The sequence below is a fragment of the Myxine glutinosa genome, chromosome 1 (genome assembly GCF_964187855.1).
Source record: "Myxine glutinosa chromosome 1, kmMyxGlut1.1, whole genome shotgun sequence".
In the NCBI taxonomy this organism is placed as follows: domain Eukaryota; kingdom Metazoa; phylum Chordata; class Myxini; order Myxiniformes; family Myxinidae; genus Myxine; species Myxine glutinosa.
Genome location: NC_136261.1, coordinates 252,583,059 through 252,600,800, shown reverse-complemented (window position 1 = coordinate 252,600,800; position 17,742 = coordinate 252,583,059). Strand labels below are relative to the sequence as shown.

The window sequence follows — 17,742 nt, the reverse complement described above, 5'->3', positions numbered from 1 at the left end:
AATGGAGGATGCTCAGTCGGAGACTGGCTTTGGAGGCCAGCCTGAAATGTAGTTTTCCCAGGAAAGATCATGGCAGATAGTGAGACCCAAAAGCTTGAGTGACACAACTTCTTCAAGAAGATTGTTCAGAAAGTAGATGGGAGGGTTGTCCAGACGGTCTTCCCAGAGAGACAAAGTGAGAGTGTGAGATTTGTCAGGATTGAAACACATGTTCCACTTGTTGGACCAGTCTGTGATTTTGTCCAGGTCTGCAGAGAGTGAAGAGGTTGCAGACTGCCGATCTGAAGGTCGAGATATGGAGCGGCAGAGAATGGAGTCATCAGCAAAGAGATAGAGAGAATGTTCTGGAGTCGGAGAGATCATTGAAGATCAGAAATAGCACAGGGTCCAGAACACTGCCTTGAGGAACTCCAGCCTGAACAGGAAAGGGAGAAGAGAGAATTCCATTCAGGGCCACACATTGACTGCGACCAGAGAGGAATTCTGCAAGCCATGAGTGGAGATTTCCATGGATACCATAGGAGGAGAGTTTGCTGAACAGAGCTGGGTGCCAGACCATAGCGAAGGTGCGAGACATGTCAAGGGAGACAGCTCTGATTTCCTGTTTGGCATTGAGGACCTCCATCTATTGTTGAGACAGCAGAAGCAGCATGTCTAGATTAGAATGACCTGGTCTGAATCCAAATTGATTTGATCCGAAATGAAGCCATTGGAGAAGAGGAAGGATTTGATGTCAGAGGCGATGATGGATTCCATGACCTTGCTGATTATTTGGAGCAGGCTGATTGGTCTGCAGTTGCAGGTATTTCTTTTTGCACCTTTTTTGTGTAAAGTGGTAATGTTGGCTGATTTCTAAGCAGATGGCAGATGACCTTGAACAAAAGAGAGGGTGAAGAGAGCAGAGAGAGGGTGAGATAGAGCGGCAGAGCAGGATTTAGGATCCATCAGCTGATCCCATCTGGTCCAGTTGCAGAATCATAGTCGAGGATTGACAGAAACTTCTCCACCTTGTCAGGAGAGACAGACACAGATTCCAGGAGCAGCTGGGTACGACTGGGAAAGGTAGGTACAGAGAGAGATGGGATTGGGACACAATATTTTGAGGCAAACACAGACTTGAAGTATTCGGCTTTGTCATGTGTGGTGTCAACTGTGTATCCATTTGAGGTAAGGGAGGGGATGGAGGCGGAACAAACACCAGAAACGGATTTGACCAGACGCCACCAGGATTTGGAGGAAGGAGACAGGTTTGAGAGTTCATTCTTGAGTGTGGAGAGATAGTGCTTCCTGGCACTCCTGAGGGTAGACACACACTTGTTCTGAGCTTTGTGAGAGGACTGGAGATTACCTTCAGTTGGATTTGCCTTCCAAGAGGTGAAGGCAAGTGGTTTCAGGGCAACTGCCTCACCACAATATTTCGTGTACCATGGACGGGAGGAAGGGTATGACAACTGAAGAAGAGATGGGATAAATCTGTGCATGAGAGAGCAGTTTACTTGGGAAGAATTCCTTGGAAGAGTTGATGTCAGAGGCAGTAGAGATGGGAGAGCAATCCAGATGATTGATGGCTGCTTGAACAGAGTTGAGAATGAATACCCCCCAAGCCCACCGTCTTCCAAATTTTCAGTTTTTCTTTCCTGAGAGTTTGCTTCTGTATCCAACTTGTCCACCCCATGCACCTTCCCCTCCCCTCATTCCTCCCCACACGGAGTATTTGTCCAAATCTCCCTATATTTTGTCCTTCAATCTTGCTGTTGGTGTTTCCCCTGTCTCTCTACTGTTCCTTTTGTTCAGTTATATCCTGATCTGTTCAGTGTTGGAGCTCTTCCATGAGCCTTGTCTGTATACAAAATAAAGAAAGAAAAAGTTCACATGTACGGTAGGTAGCAAACGGATTCTGAGATGATAAGATGATCACTAATATCATACTTAACTTGTGATTACTCAGATTGAATAACTTCAAAACCTTGTAAATTATTTTCGTCTATATTATAATATGCTGAAGGATAGTCTTTGCGTTCCTATATCCTTTGGTGCGCTGCTGCCATAGGTGATCTCATAGGCTTCAGTGATCTGCGTGCGGTGAACTCATATGGTTCATGGTGACTTTCTCTTTTCCCATTGACGGTTTTGAACTGTCCCCAATCTGTTTGAGGTATATTTTATAGAAAATCTGTGTCTATTTTGCCAAGTGAATACTGCCACATTTCTGCATCAAAACTATCGTTTCTAGTTTTGCTGCTGTTGTTCCAACTGTACAGTTGTCATCCTATGGTGGACATACAGAAAAAGCCAGTGCCTGCATGTTAATTTTCTATTTTTAATTACATACGCAAGGTCCCTAAAATAAAATGATCACAGACATAACGTATACTGTATGTACATACAAAATAAATACCAATCACGTAATAATGGCTCGATGTACAAGGATGATTCATACCGCATCAGAAAGGACTTGGATAGGGAAATGAGAAGGGTATATGCTTGAGGTTTCATATATATATATATATATATATATATATATATATATATATATATATATATATATATAGCCTGTTGTTGGCTTAGTGGTTGGGGTGCCGGCTTGGAATCCTGGGTTCGAATCCCGGTTGATCGCTGAATTAACGCCAGTTGGGTTGACTCAGCCTGTCATCCTTCTGAGGTCAGCAAGGTGAGTACCAGATAACTGGTAAGTCCCTGTGTGTCGCAAGAGGCGACGAACAGGGTGGCGGCATCCGGCCATAAAACATTGCTTCAAAAATGGGACCACGGTGCCCGAAAAAGGCCAACCCCTGTGGGTTGGCCCCTGTGGGTTACCTCTGTGGGTAAAAATGTTCTCTAAAGGTGGTTCTTCTTCTTTCTTCATATATATATATATATATATATATATATTGAGCCAAGGAGGTGCACTGACCCAATGACATGACGCTGATGTCATGCACATAAATGATACCATATAGGTATTATACATATATATATATACAGACTTGGCATTTAATATGGAATATTTTTTTTGTGGGGGTGAATTTACTTTTCAAGATTACTTAGAACCAAAAGTTCATTGGAATTATGTTGAAATTATTCTAGATTTTGTTAATGTGACGTTTAAAAGAAACAAAAAACACATTTGACATTTCGAAACAAATAAATTGATCCTTGAAAGTGATGTAAACTGATATCGAACTCAATTCACGGACAGTACTGTGTTAAACTTCTGTACGTTTTCCAGAAGTATCTCTTTATTTTGCACATTAGCCAAAAATTTTTTTAACAAAAACAAAAGTTAAATTACGACTGGGATTACGGACAGTAAAATTACAGTTCAGTACTTCGTGTAACCCCCACGAGCATTCAGGAGAGCACGTACACGATGAGGCATGCTGTTCACGAGATTTGCCAAGGTTTGGACAGGAACCGCTTGCTATGCAGTTACAATAGCCTACTGCAATTCACGCACAGAGGCAGGCTGCTGGTCCAAGTTGTCGATTTGACGCGTTAATTCTGCCCACAAGTTATCTATCGGATTCATATCCGGGGACACAGCAGGCCACTCCATATGCTCTACACCACGGTCAGCAAGAAAGTGTTGGATCATGCGAGCACGATGAGGCCGTGCATTGTCATCTTGGAAGACAAAGTTTCCTCGAAAGGCTGCACGAACAAATGGAAGCAATGTTTCTTCCAGAATGGCCCTGTGCTTGAACTGGTTCAGGTTTCCATTCAGAACAACCAGGTCAGTTTTGCCCCCTGCATGAAAAGCAGCCCAAACTGTCACCCCACCACCTCCAGCTTGGACTCTTGGCACTATACAATCTTCGTTGTAGGCTTCATGCACTTGTCTGCACACTCGGACGTGGCCATCTTGACGATAGACCAGAATTCTAGACTCGTCACTGAAGATTACGTGATTCCAGTGTCCTGGCTGCCATTGACACTGCTCTCTGGCCCACTGCAATCAGCGCTGGCGGTGTTGTCTGGTCAGACGTGGCTTTCTCAGGGGACGCCTGGCAGCCTGCTTGAACCAGTCGTTGGTCGACTAGCCTTCTGGATACAGGCACATTTGTCAGTTGCTGCCACTCAGCCCTAAGCCGATTAGCTGACTTGGTACGGCCATTGCGGACTAGCCGGTGCAGCTGGCGATCATCCCTCCTTGTGGTTCTGCGGGGACGTCCTGGCCTCGGTATTGGAGTAGGGACACCCCTCTGAGCATTTTGTTTCAGGATCTTTGACCCCTGACCTTGAGTGATGCCATACTGCCAAGCAATAGCACGCTGTTTCATGCCGGAATTTCGTAAAGCCACCACTAAATGACAAACAGCATTGTCGAGTTGACGGACCATCTCCAGGGGAAGCGGCAATAACTTTTGTAGACGTGCAGCAGTTGTTTTCCACTAATACAGAACGCAACAACCCTTATATACCCGATTGTGAAGCCAATCGTCAAATGTACCTGTCCATACATTTTGTCACGCCACCTGTGATATAATCCTGTTGTTGACTTCTTGCTGTGATAGACAATTAGTGACATGGTTCTTTCAACAATGAAATCACCGAAGCGTAAAAGAAACTCACCAGATTGATATACCGAGTTCAGAAATTACAAGAAAAAAAAAATATTCCATATTAAATGCCAAGTCTGTATATATATATATATATATATATATATATATATATATATATATATATATATATATATATATATATATATATATTTTTTTTTTTGGAGAAGTATCAAAATGTATTGTCGATGAATATACTCATTAAATTAGTTTTCAGAGGTTCAGATGTGAATACTACAACCCGTGCCAAAATTAAACCTGAGAAAAACTCCTTTAAAGTTTGTTATTTGGTGATAAAATGTACTAGATTGCGACGATATTAAAACTCATTACATTTAAATTATTCACCTATATGCCTTGAAATGTGTTTCTTTAAAAATACATCTGTATGAATTATCATTCAGTATTGAAATATAATTTTGACCCCTGCTCTAGCAGGGAAAATGGCCTTAAAATGCATGTTGTGTTGTTGTTGTTGTATTGAAATATAATTTTGACCTGAATGATATCTCTGCCTGAATTTTAGTGGATGTGATTTATTTGGGCCCTCCTGAAACTGACCTCCAGTCTATAAAGACAAATCCAAATCCAGAAGAAAATTCTTAAATTAATACTGTTTTTGTTTGTATAACTTTTAGATTTTGAGGAAGAATTATATTTGCAAATAATTTATAATTTAAAAAAACATTCTGGGATTCGTTTGCTTCTGGTGATTCATATCGCATGATGCTTTCGTTCTCACGGAACTTCATGTGATTAGATGTCCTTCAGGTAGGTGTAAAAGGAAGGCAAGTAATGGGCAAGGTAGTGGGAGAGATGAAATTTTCTTTAAACGCGTAGGTCCAATAGTTCTTCGGATATTCAAGCGGCACTGGTGGGCCAATGTTCTGGGTGAATCTGAAAAACAGAGATCCAGTTAATGTTTTTTCCTTTATTCTTTGTTCAGAGAACACATGTGCAAGAGCCACTGAACATTCACTTGATATTATAATTTTGAAATACTCAAAAAAAAACATTGTTCCATTTTCTTCCAATTGCCAAAGCCGATGCCACGCCAGCATTGACACTATGCAGAATGAGGATTAACAACTTATCTGGAATCAAGGCAGGCCTTTTCAAAGCCCTGTCCATATTGGTCCTCCTCGCAAGAACATTGCTTTGAAGGGCTGCCATAATACTACAATTTGAAAGTCTTTAAACACATACTCAAATGTTTCCTTTTAGCACTATTATCTAACTATAATTCACCAAATGTCCATCTGTCCGTTCCCAGGTACCGCAAAAACGGATGAACCGATCGCAACGATATTTTGAGTGCATAATCCTGGGACCCCCTGGAGTAAAATAGGCTATATTGTTTTTCCAATTTTCCAATTTTCCAATTTTTCCAATTTTCCAGTTTTTCCAAAGACGATGGAATAATATTTGCTGATATGAACAGTGATGAGGCTTTTATTGAAATTCTACAAATACTGTTTAGATTTTGATGAGAATTATGAACCTGCCATGAATGCGGAAGTGGACAGATTACGGCAATGAGCGGGTTTGATAATATCCCAATACAACTGTCATTTAAAACAGTATTTTGTTAAAGTATCAATTAATGATTGGAATTGAGTGAATACAATTACGATTTTGAATTCGTAATTGTGTTCACCCAACCGTATGGAACTGCACATCAGGATTTAAATATTTGTTTATGTCACGAATGTTGTTAAAAGTTTATTTTTTATATTAATGTTATTTAATTTGTGATTGGAGTTATGCTGTTTGGAATGAAAAAGGAGATATCGAGTTCAAGTGAATGACGGAATGCCAGCATTGACAATGCCAGGAATGCCAGGATTTAAATATTTGTTTCTGTCACGAATGTTTTTAAAAGTTTATTTTTTATATTAATGTCATTTAATTTGTGATTGGAGTTATGCTGTTTGGAATGAAAAAAGATATCGAGTTCAAGTGAATGATGGAATGCCATGATGGTTTCTACTTTCTAAACGTGAAATTCGTGGATTGCCATATGCAGATTCGCCATTGACTGGGTATGGAACAAACGTACCCGTTTGTTTGCGAACGGGTACGTTTTTCATGGAAGTCCTTCACAAACTTGCTGTCCATGTCAGACGTGCGACTGAAGGTGCTACAGGAATGTGGAATTTATTGGTTTCATGCTTTAGCATTCGCCGTTTCTGCTATGTCTGTTTGCTTCTCCTAGCCTCTCACCCATGCGTAACACTTGTAACTCACTAGTTTTAATAATACCATTTCATTTAAATAGCATCCTATTCAGTGTTTTTTATTTATGAGTAAAATATCAAAATGCTTTATTTTAAGGAGTTAAACCTATATTTAGGAGTAATAAAAAACGAGTGTAAGCATATGAGATTTTAAGAGTGAATTAATAACTGGGTTTATTAAACAAATAAAATATCACAAGCAAGGGAATTGCATAGTTGAGAAGAAAAAACATGTTAAGTGCATGCTCTATGAATGGAAGTTTATATTCTAGTGCAAAGAACTACCAAGAGTTTCCATTTGTTAGACTGTAGAGCGTTCTTGCGGGGGTGTAAGGTGTGTAAGGTCAGAAATGTAGGAGGAATGTTTTTTTTTTGGGGCTTTAAAGGTTATTAACAAAATTAAAATATATATTTTGGGATGCTGGGAACCAGTGAAGTACTTGGAGGATTGGAGTGATATAATCAATTTACGACCTTGAACTACGAGCCTGACTGCCATATATTCTCATTCACTTTTAAGCGCTTGAAAGAAAAAGCAGGTAAGTGTGCTAACAGTGGGTTGCAGTAATCCAAGTGCAATGTTATGAGAAAGAAAAAAAAGTTTCACTAGTCCTCTGGCATGAGTGGATTTGGGCAATATTGTGCAAATGGAAGGGAATAGATTTACAGATTTATGGAATGTGTGGGATAAATCAAAGTGGTGGTTACATAGTTACACACACACACACACATATGTGTGTATACATAAGCATATAAGTGTGTATACATATATGTATATTGTATACGTACATAAGCAGGGATCCGTGGAAATTCCATGAAAAGTAAAATGTAACTTCAAGTCCACAATTCCCCTCTTCCCCTCTCACCACGCAAAGTCCTCAACAAGACATAACACCCTCCTCCCCCTTTTTCAAAGCAAAAGCGCAAATTGTTATATCACCAATACATATATCACCTGGTGTTGGCCTAATGGTTAGGGTGGCGGGCTTGGGATCCTAAGGGGTAATGAGTTCGAATCCTGTTGAATTGATGCCAGGTGGGGTTGACTCAGCCCGTCATCCTTCCGAGGTTGGCAAAATGAGTACCAGATAACTGGTTATAGAGAGGCATTGCATCAGCGCCAGAAAAATGATGCAACCAGCAGCCAGGTGGTTGCACACGAGCCACCACCCACCACCAATACATATGTATTCATTACCTCCACCGAAAGCGTGATCGATACAGGAAGTGGATATCCGAGAGATCATGGTTTATTACGGTTGGTCGTTTGTCTATCTGTGCAATGTTTTAATATGTTATTATGAGTAGCCTTGTTGTGTAAATAAATGATTGGAAATTATTTATATTCTTCCTGAAGTATCTTACATACGCATCAAAGTTACAAATGTGGGTGGAGTCAGGGCAGCTGTCCAACCAATGTTGTACACATAGTCGAGGCTCGTGGAAGAGCTTGGTGACAGCATTTGACGTTGACATCTTTGAACTGTTGGGGGCCCTTATGGGTTTATGATCATGATGTCGTAGTGATGATCCAACTGATTTGAAATTGCATCCAATTGACCTGAAACTTTCAGAATTTGCATATTGGGTTACTGAATTGGTTGATTAATCAAAAGCTAGAAGCTAATTATTTTTTAAATCAAAAGTTCAAAGGTCAAGCTTACATATAATCGTCAATTTGTATACGTCAAATCGTCAATTTGTATTTGTATATAAATTGACCTGAAATTTAAGAATTTGTATACTGAGTCACATAATTGGTTCACCAATCAAAAGCTGCAGCTGATTTTTTTTTTCAGATCAAAAAGTCAATGGGCAAGGCTGCATAAAATCGTCAATTTTCATATTTGGTATTTTTTTTTAGCTGCGTTGCAGACGCTGCTCATAGAGTGCCCTCTGCTGTTGTTGTTGTTGTTGTTCTTCTTCTTCTTCTTCTTCTTGTTCTTGCAGAGAAGACAAAACCTCAAAGCTCCACCCATTCTGGGAACCATAGCTCCACCCATTCTGGGAGAGCCTTCATATAAACAAATATCCACCATTTTATTAACTCGCATAGCTTTGAGGCCTGTTTTGTAGGCCCGTGGTGTCTTCCTCTCTCACACAGTTTTATTTCAAATCAAATTCGATATATCATTTCATTTTTCACAGTCGCTAACATAGTTTTAGACTCGGTTGAAAAAAAACGGGAAGAAAATCCGATGAAAGTTGCCCTTTATAGAACGAAATGAATTCTCAAAGGCCTGTAACTTCAAGTCCATTGAGATTTTTTTTTTTTTATCGTGGCATGGTCAGTCATACACCGCCCGAAATAAGAGATGGGAAAATGCCGAGATATATATATTTTGTTTAAATCGCGGCATGGTCAGTCATACACCGCCCGAAATAACAGACGGGAAAATGCCGAGATATATTAAAAATTCGTCCATTTGATGACAATCGTCACGATGAAATATTTAATTTATACGTCGTCACAATAATGTGGAGAGAGGAGCATAGCTTCGTTCACGTGTCGCCACACACGGGAAATTGCCGAGATATATTTTTTTTAAATTGCGGCATGGTCAGTCATACACCGCCTGAAATAACAGACGGGAAAATGCCGAGATATATTTAAAATTCGTCGCCACACACGGAAAATTGCCGAGATATATTTTCACTTTGCACAAAAATAACATCAAGTAATCGAATCAATAGGAATATCCTGTGCCTATAACATCGACGTTATAGGCACAGCTGCAGCTAGGCATTGTGTAACATCGACGCGGCTTTTGTTTTAATTAAAACTTTTTGTACTTGTTTTTGCTGTTTTCATTGTTTTTACCATACGGAAGACGAAGAAGACGCCTGAATACAAAGCGGATGTGGACGAGCTTGGCATTTTCAGTTATTCTCTAGTTTTAACTTTTCTTATGTGTTCATATGCAGCACAAGGCTGTGGGTTAGCATTATTGTCTGAGGGCGTGGCAGTGCATTTATAATTTATTCAGGTTGCCAGAAATATGTTGCCTACTCTTCACTAAGGACACCGTGGGATCTTTAACATCCACCAATGAATGCTGGCAGATGGGACGTCTGCTTAATGTCCATCTGAGGGACAGCGCACACTTTGATGAATTTCCTTGCCTATGAAACACCTGGATGACAGTTTAATAGCTGGGTTGGGATTCATACCCAAGCTAGACATTTTAAAGGCGAGCGTGCATACCTCTCGGCCATCTTGTTAGCCCATTTAACTTTTACTTATTAAAGTATAGTGTGAAAGGCATTGACTTGCTTGCAACTTCAGGTTATATTTAGATTTGTGCTGTGACTTTACTATAAAAAACACTTCCTCTGCCAGTTTGCTAATTTAAACAAACGGGTACACCGGTCCCTATGGGGATAGCAGGAAGGGTCATTCCTCTCTGGGATATATAGATTACAGTAGATCTACGGTTGGGCCTCAAGAACACTGGGGAGGGGGTGTTCATTTACCAAGTTTCTTAGACAGAGCTCGCCAAGTGGTTGAAGCATTCTGAGGCAGGAGCACATACTCCATCCAAAACTGTTGATAAGGAACAGCTGGCTTGCCAAGCGGTAGCTAGCTGCTTAGTAACTGAACACATCCCGGGTTTCCTCCCTTTAGGTTTCGTGTTAAACAGCAGGAGCAACCGTTTCAAAAGGTAATCATGCGTGTTTGTGGTTTAGAATATTTTTTACTTCTGGTAGAGGTACTCTGGTGGAATAAGCTATTTATACACGTTAACATGGTGAGGGACACCGGTTGGGGAGGTTGGATATTATTAGTATTAATATTGTTTTGTATTAACATTAATATTGTCCTATTATCATTAGTTTTGTTATTAGAAGCAGCCTTGGAAAAACACCATGATAAAGCTATCTCAACACGGATATACACCTCAACACGCATCCCCATTTACCGGGAAAACCCCCTAGGCAGAGAAATGCCCCTTGTGGAGGGGGGCAGATGAATTCGCTACAACCTTCATCGTGTGACCCTTAGTCATCTTGTCAAGTTTGGTTGAGATTAAATGAGTAATGACCGAATGTATCACGGTCAAAAATAGTCAGACAAACAGACGCCAAATTACTTATTTTAGGATGATCAAGGAGCATTGCAGATGTTAATCTTAAGCCCGCTGTACAATGGAATAATTCATCGAGGTGAATTCCAAACAATTCATCTTCATGTTGCTGGGACTTTGGCTAAAAGTCACCTTGAGATTGGCTCACAACTCACAATATCCAGATGGGATTTTGGCAGAGTTAATGCCCCTCTCAAGTCAGAGTGAATCAGATGGTATGTAGAGTTGTCTTCCTCATTCCTCAATCATCAAAAAGCCAAGTCCATCTCTTCTTGAATTTGGTTTCAAACATTAGAATTTTTAAAACAGAGAAAATGACATCCATACATTGGAAATTTGCCTCCAAAATGCCTGTGGTTTGCATTGTTGTATGCTCCTATAGCTGGTAAGCACCACAGAACAAGAAATATAAATAATGAGACAGTATACTGCACATGTACTTTTGCAATCAGCTTGACCTTTTACTTAAAAGTTTACAAACAGGGTGGCATTACTTTTGGAATGACCCTTTCATAAGTCTACTAATTCAGAAGCATATTTTTTATGCTCATTTGCTGTAAACACTTACCAAGAATCTGAGCAATGGAGGAGCATTGTGGGGAGTTGTGAAGCTTGTCTCTGAGACAGGAGCACACATAGACATTGTTGATGTACTCAATAATGGTGTTGAGTGCTGGCTCAAACCAAGGGTCAAACTCCTCTGATGCGACAATCTCACAGAACTGTAAAGACCAAGATGACATATTTATGACTGGCACAACAGGGAAAACATGTTACTTTTATTTGCCAACAGCATTTTCCTCATGATTTTATATATATATATATATAATATATATATATATATACATATATATATATATATATATACATATATATATATATATATATTTATATATATAAATATATACATATAAATAGGGTGGTCCAGAAACCCTGGGCACATTTTGAAGAATGATACCTGCAACAAGCAACTAAGTTTATTATTGTTCTTTGGTGCAAAACAAAACAGGATTACTCGTAAATGGATGTGACCGCTTCAACACGCACAGGCATCACGTGATACGCAACAGGGTGAGGTGCATCACGTGATATGGATCGGGGTGAGCTTTGCTCACTGTGCTGCATGCGTTTGTCTTTGCATTAGTTCAGTTCATTATGAATTAGACTCCCTAATATGATGGAGGATATTGTGAGACAAGAAATTCATGCTGTACGCTTGTATTCTGCACCTGGAAATTCGGCTGAAGTTCACAGACAACTTGTCAAAGAATGTGGCGCCGACACAATTGACAGAAAAACCATCGACAGAATAAACAAGCAGTTTTATGAAACCGGCAGCATTCTTCCAAAACAGTCACCAGGGGTGCCTCGTACTGTTCGAACTGAGGAAAGCAGAGCGGTCATTCAACAACTCCACAGTAACACCATTATCAACTCGTCGTTTATCAAATGGCACCAACATAAGCCGATCATCGATTACGAAAAATACTAAAAGACCTTAATGCGAAACCATACATTCCCAGATTAATTCACCAGCTTTCGGAGGATGATTTTGACAGGCGTGTTGAGGCATGTGAGACATTACTTGGGTTAATTGACACGGACAATGATTTGCAGAACAGGATCTTGTGATCAGATGAATCCAAGTTTACTTTATCTGGTTCTGTGAATCATCATAACAGCGTGATATGGGCAGTAGACAACCCACAATTTACTGTTGAGCACAACGTCCAGTATCAAGCTAGTGAGTCCATCTGGACAGGCATTTCTTCTGGAGGCATTGTTGGACCAATATTTTTTTGAAGAAAATGTGAATGCTGCAAATTACCTTCTAATGCTGGAGCAGCACATGTATTTCCACTCAATGATGGCCAAATGTGGTTCATGCATGATGGTGCGCCTGCTCATTATGCTGCTAGTGTACCCCAGGCCCTTGATTTAAACTTTACAGACAAATGGATTGGCCGTCGTGGTCCGGTTGAATGGCCGCCGCGGTCTTGTGATTTAACACCATGTGATTTCTTCCTTTGGGGTTTCCTCAAACACAAAGTGTATGCGAAGAATCCTATGACCCTTAGAGACTTGAAACAATTCATCCGTAATGAGACTGCTGCCTTAACGACTAAAACATGCAGAAATGTGTGTCAGAGTGTTTCGTCACGGCTACAGCTGTGCATAGACAATGAAGGAAAGTAGTTATATTATACTGATTAGACTGTTTAACACATAATCATGTTTTGTTTTTCACCAAAGAACAATAATAAACTTCGTTGTTTGTTGCAGATATCCTTCTTCAAAATGTGCCCAGGGTTTCTAGACCACAATGTATATATATATATATATATATATATATATATATATATATATATATATATATATATATATATATATATATATATATATATATACACACTACAAGACCAAAAGTATGTGGACACCCGAACATCTTTCAAAAACATGTACTCCGAGGCGTTTCCACTTCACAATAAAAAATAAAAAAAACACCTTTAGAGGCCATTTTTTCCCCGCAAGCAGGGGTTGGCCTTTTTCGGGGACCGTGGTTGTTGTTGTTTTTCGGTCCCCTTTTTGAAGCAATGTTTTACGGCCGGATGCCCTTCCTGCCGCCAACCCTTTTTGTCGCCTTTTACGACAAGCAGGGAATTACCAGTGAACTGGTACTCAATTATCCAACCTCGGAAGGATGAGCAGGCTGAGTCAACCCCCCTGGCGTTAATTCAGCGATCGACCGGGATTCGAACCCAGGATCCGAGGATCCTAAGCTGGCACCCTAGCCGCTAGCCCAACACCAGGGCTAGCCCAACACAACACACCACTTCACAATAACAGCACTTATATTTGACCGTGGCAGCTCTAGCAGGGCAGAAATTTGACGAACTGACTTGTTGGAAAGGTGGCATCCTATGACGGTGCCACGTTGAACGTCACTGAGCTCTTCAGTACGGCCCATTCTACTGCCAATGCTTGCCTATGGAGATTGCATGGGTGTGTGCTTGATTTTATATACCTGTCAGCAATAGGTGTGGCTGAAACAGCCAAATCCACTAATTCGAAGGTGTGTCCGTATACTTTTGGTCATGTAGTGTATATATATATATATATATATATATATATATATATATATATATATATATATATATATATATATATATATATATATTTATTTATTTATTTATATATATATATTTATATATATTTATATATATATATTTATATATATATATATATATATATATATTTATATAGACATACATACCAAGAGTACCATTGCAAATGAGAGACATGATTAGTTTTGAGTTTATCTGCAGGAGGTGTCTTAACCTTTTAAAAGGCAATAATATATGATCCTGTTAGATTAACAATGACATGCATTGAACTGGACATTCTACCCAAGCAGTGAAACAACCATAATGTAGCCATGATACGATTTGTTCCCTAAAGCATGAGAGCTTTATCATCAACTTTGCTGACTTTGGTCGTATCAATCCATGGCATGCTCATTAAAGAGCCTGACAATATATGAACCATCAAGGATCTTTTGCTGATATGGCACATAATAAGTTTGACAAATCATCTTCTGGGATATCTCAATATAACCTGCAATGGTCTGTTGCCCTCCCATGGTTGAAAGCCAAAGCTGAGTCCCAGGCGCAGTCTGCTGCAAAATGCTGTCGTTGGTCGTATCGGGTGTGGACCAGAACCAAACTTGCACTGGAAGCAAGCTGTAGCTTCACAGCCAGAATCCAGCAAGACCTGCCAACCATTGAAATGTTTGAACAAGGATGTACAAGAAAACACAAGACACAAGAAGAAGCAAGAAGCATGACCTTGCAATGTCCTCACCTCCACATTTCCACTTCCCTCAAGTATTGTGAATTATACAACCAACCACAAACATAAAAATTTTCCATGGTATTAAAGTGTGCAATAGCGAACTGTTTTTGAAAGATATTTTGGTAACTTTACTGTCCAAACCTAAATGAACCCTGTGATAATAATTTTACATACACATCGTAAGGACAAGACAAGACCATTTTCAATAATGCAATGTCTCGTTGGAGTATTTGTCCAGATGACCCGTTTCACTCAACAAGCAAGTAAGTGTGACCCCTCTGAGATTTAAAAAACAAAAAAAAAAAAAACGTTTTCATGCAAGTATTTTAATGCTACGAGTGTATTTATAAACCATCTTCATGGCCAAGCAAAGTGTGTGTGTGTGTGTGTGTGTGTGTGTGTGTGTGTGTGTGTGTGTGTGTGTGTGTGTGTGTGTGTGTGTGTGTGTGTGTGTGTGTGTCGCAAAATACCTTTTGATTGATTACTGTCCAACCAGCAGTTGAGTGTAGTTAAAACTTTTGGACATGGTGCAAACTCAACTTTATTGAAAACTAGCTAAAGTACCCGGCGTTGCTGGGCCGGGGAGGGGGGGTGGGATGGGGGATTGGGGGGAGGGGGCGATGGGGGGGGGAAGGGAGGGGAGTGGGGGGGAATGGGGAAGGAGGAGGGAGTGGGGGAAGGGTGAGAGGGGGAGAGGAGGGGGGGGGGATAGAGGGGGGAGGGGCAGGGAGGGTGGAGGGGAGGGGACGGTGGAGGGGAGGAGAGGGGGAAGGGGAGGGGAGGAAGGGGGTTCATATATATGTTGGTGGGTGAATGTGGCGTTCATCACGTTTCTGAGTTAACTGTGATGCCGATCAGGAAGAAGAAGAAGACATACTACCAACTTCGTACACTTCCGGAATTGTTCGATTTATTTGTATTCAAATGTCTGGTGATTGTTTTGTATTTATTTATGCGAATGTGTACTTGTATATAACTGTCGTTAATTTAAAAAGGCTTAGGCAATATCAAGGGATTTTTTTTTTAACTCCAAAAAAACGTTTTTGTTTTTTTTTCATAATTTTGTTTTTGCGTAAAACACTCCCAGGCACTCAGAGATGAACCTCTGAAAGTTTGACGAAGATCCATTCAGCCATCTCTGAGAAAAATGGCGACACACAGACAGACATCTTTCTTGTATAGTAGACCAGCCGAAAGCACCCGGCGTTGCCCGGGTTCTTTTTGAATGAATTTACTACTATAATTCAGCTTTTACTTGCGGCCATAGAAGATTGACTACTATAATTCAGCTCAGCTTTTAATTACGAAATGGGCCCAGCCTGGCCGAGGTGGGCCTCGACCGGTGTCGCCACCTCGTCTAAAACCTTCCCGGGGCCTGTCCTGACATTTTTTGTATTAGAGGTTTCCTCCTATCTTTCACGGTTCAGGAGAGTAGCGCGCGCAGACAAACAAACAAAAACTTTCTTTTATAATATAGAGACATATATAAGCACAAAGCAACACACAAGCACTGCACTGCATGCAGAAAAATGCAAATGGCGACCTGCTCTTCTGTCCGCACTTCTCTCGGCTCTAATTTGCCACTCATAATACACTGATAATGAACATTACCAAAATCCCCTCCTGCTAGAAACCACTCGTAGATATGAGACAGATCTATGACATGGTGGAACCCTAAAATGCTCATTGCAGTGAAATTTCTCCATATCCAGGAGCAACTAGAAATTCCCTAAACACCCACAAACTTCCCACAAGCTGTAGAATTGAACATTAGCAGGAACACTTGTCAGTTTTTTTACTTTATTCTTTATTTGCACTTCGTGTCGTCTAGACCCAATAAACATTACAAAGTCCTACATAATAAGCAAGTTGTTCCATATCGAATCATATGTATACAAGTGTTAACAACACATTGTACACAACACACCACCTATGTCATTTGCAAAAGAATTGTGATGGCGAATGATGTAATTTTCTTTAATGCCTTCGAATAAACAATACAGATTACAGTATGTTTAGGTGTGCACGAACACACACTTTTCTCAAGAATGGGCACAACTAACTTGAACATTGTGGTTAAACAGACGTATATTGTTGCGGTGAAATTAGAGGAACCTTGCCGAACTGTGTCGAGGGTAGCCCGGGCCATTCTAGTCTGGACAGTGGGCCTTGCAGCAAACCTCAGATCACAGGCTTGACTAGACAGCTCAAAATGTGACTTACAGTAGGTCACTTGAGTGTGCTCATCGAGCCTGGGGTGCGAGGTGGATTGCAAAGCCTACGAGCAATGCTGCAAATGCTATCGCGAAACACAATTTAATGTCGACATAGATGCTGCACAGGATCTATGCACTTTTCACTTGTTATGGTTAAATTTGACCTTTGGTCCAATTTTATCATGGAAAACAAGATAGCTCTTGGAACTTGAGCTTTTTAACTTAAGCTCTTTCCATATGCTTTCTTGGAAAGATTGCATTAGACCTGGTGCATATAGATTACATTAGATCTGAGAATGAAGGATCTATTTTAAATTAGATCTGCATGTGGACTCACATACTGACATACCAACAGATGATAATAGCCTCGACCATCCTTCCAGAAAAAGGGAGTTAATTATTTCAATATGCAGCATCCTTTGGTGTCAATTAAAAAAAAATTAATACCTCATCTAAGGCTTGTAGTGGAGCTGACTCACATAGCCGGACATACAGTGCATTCAGAAAGTATTCAGACCCCTTCACTTTTTTCACATTTTGTTATGTTGCAGCCTTATGCTGAAATCGTTTAAATTCATTTTTTCCCTCATAAATCTACACTCAATACCCCATAATGACAAAGAGAAAACAGGATTTTAGAAAGTTTTGCAAATTTATTAAAAAGAAAAAACTGAAATATCACATTTACATAAGTATTCATACCCTTTGCTATGACATTTGAAATTTAGCTCAGGTGCCTCCCATTTCTCTTGATCATCTTTGAGATGTTTCTACACCTTGATTGGAGTCCACC

At 40.1% G+C, this 17,742-nt stretch overlaps 1 protein-coding gene across 2 annotated transcripts in view; it reads right to left on the bottom strand.

Annotated features, from left to right (window-relative positions):
* LOC137438768 (ankyrin repeat and SOCS box protein 2-like) overlaps positions 1–17,742 on the bottom strand; it is a 142,217-nt gene that overhangs the window by 2,639 nt on the left and 121,836 nt on the right. Inside the window, exons 8-10 of one of the 2 annotated variants that reach the window (XM_078786009.1) lie at positions 14,497–14,652; positions 11,450–11,603; positions 5,302–5,456 (exon numbers count right to left, since the gene is read on the bottom strand). In XM_078786009.1, coding sequence (XP_078642135.1) covers positions 5,308–5,456; positions 11,450–11,603; positions 14,497–14,652 — 459 coding nt within the window. In that variant the 3' untranslated portion in view covers positions 5,302–5,307. Of the gene's footprint in view, positions 1–4,720; positions 5,457–11,449; positions 11,604–14,496; positions 14,653–17,742 lie in introns of those variants that run through there. The other variant, XM_078786000.1, reaches the window with a different exon arrangement.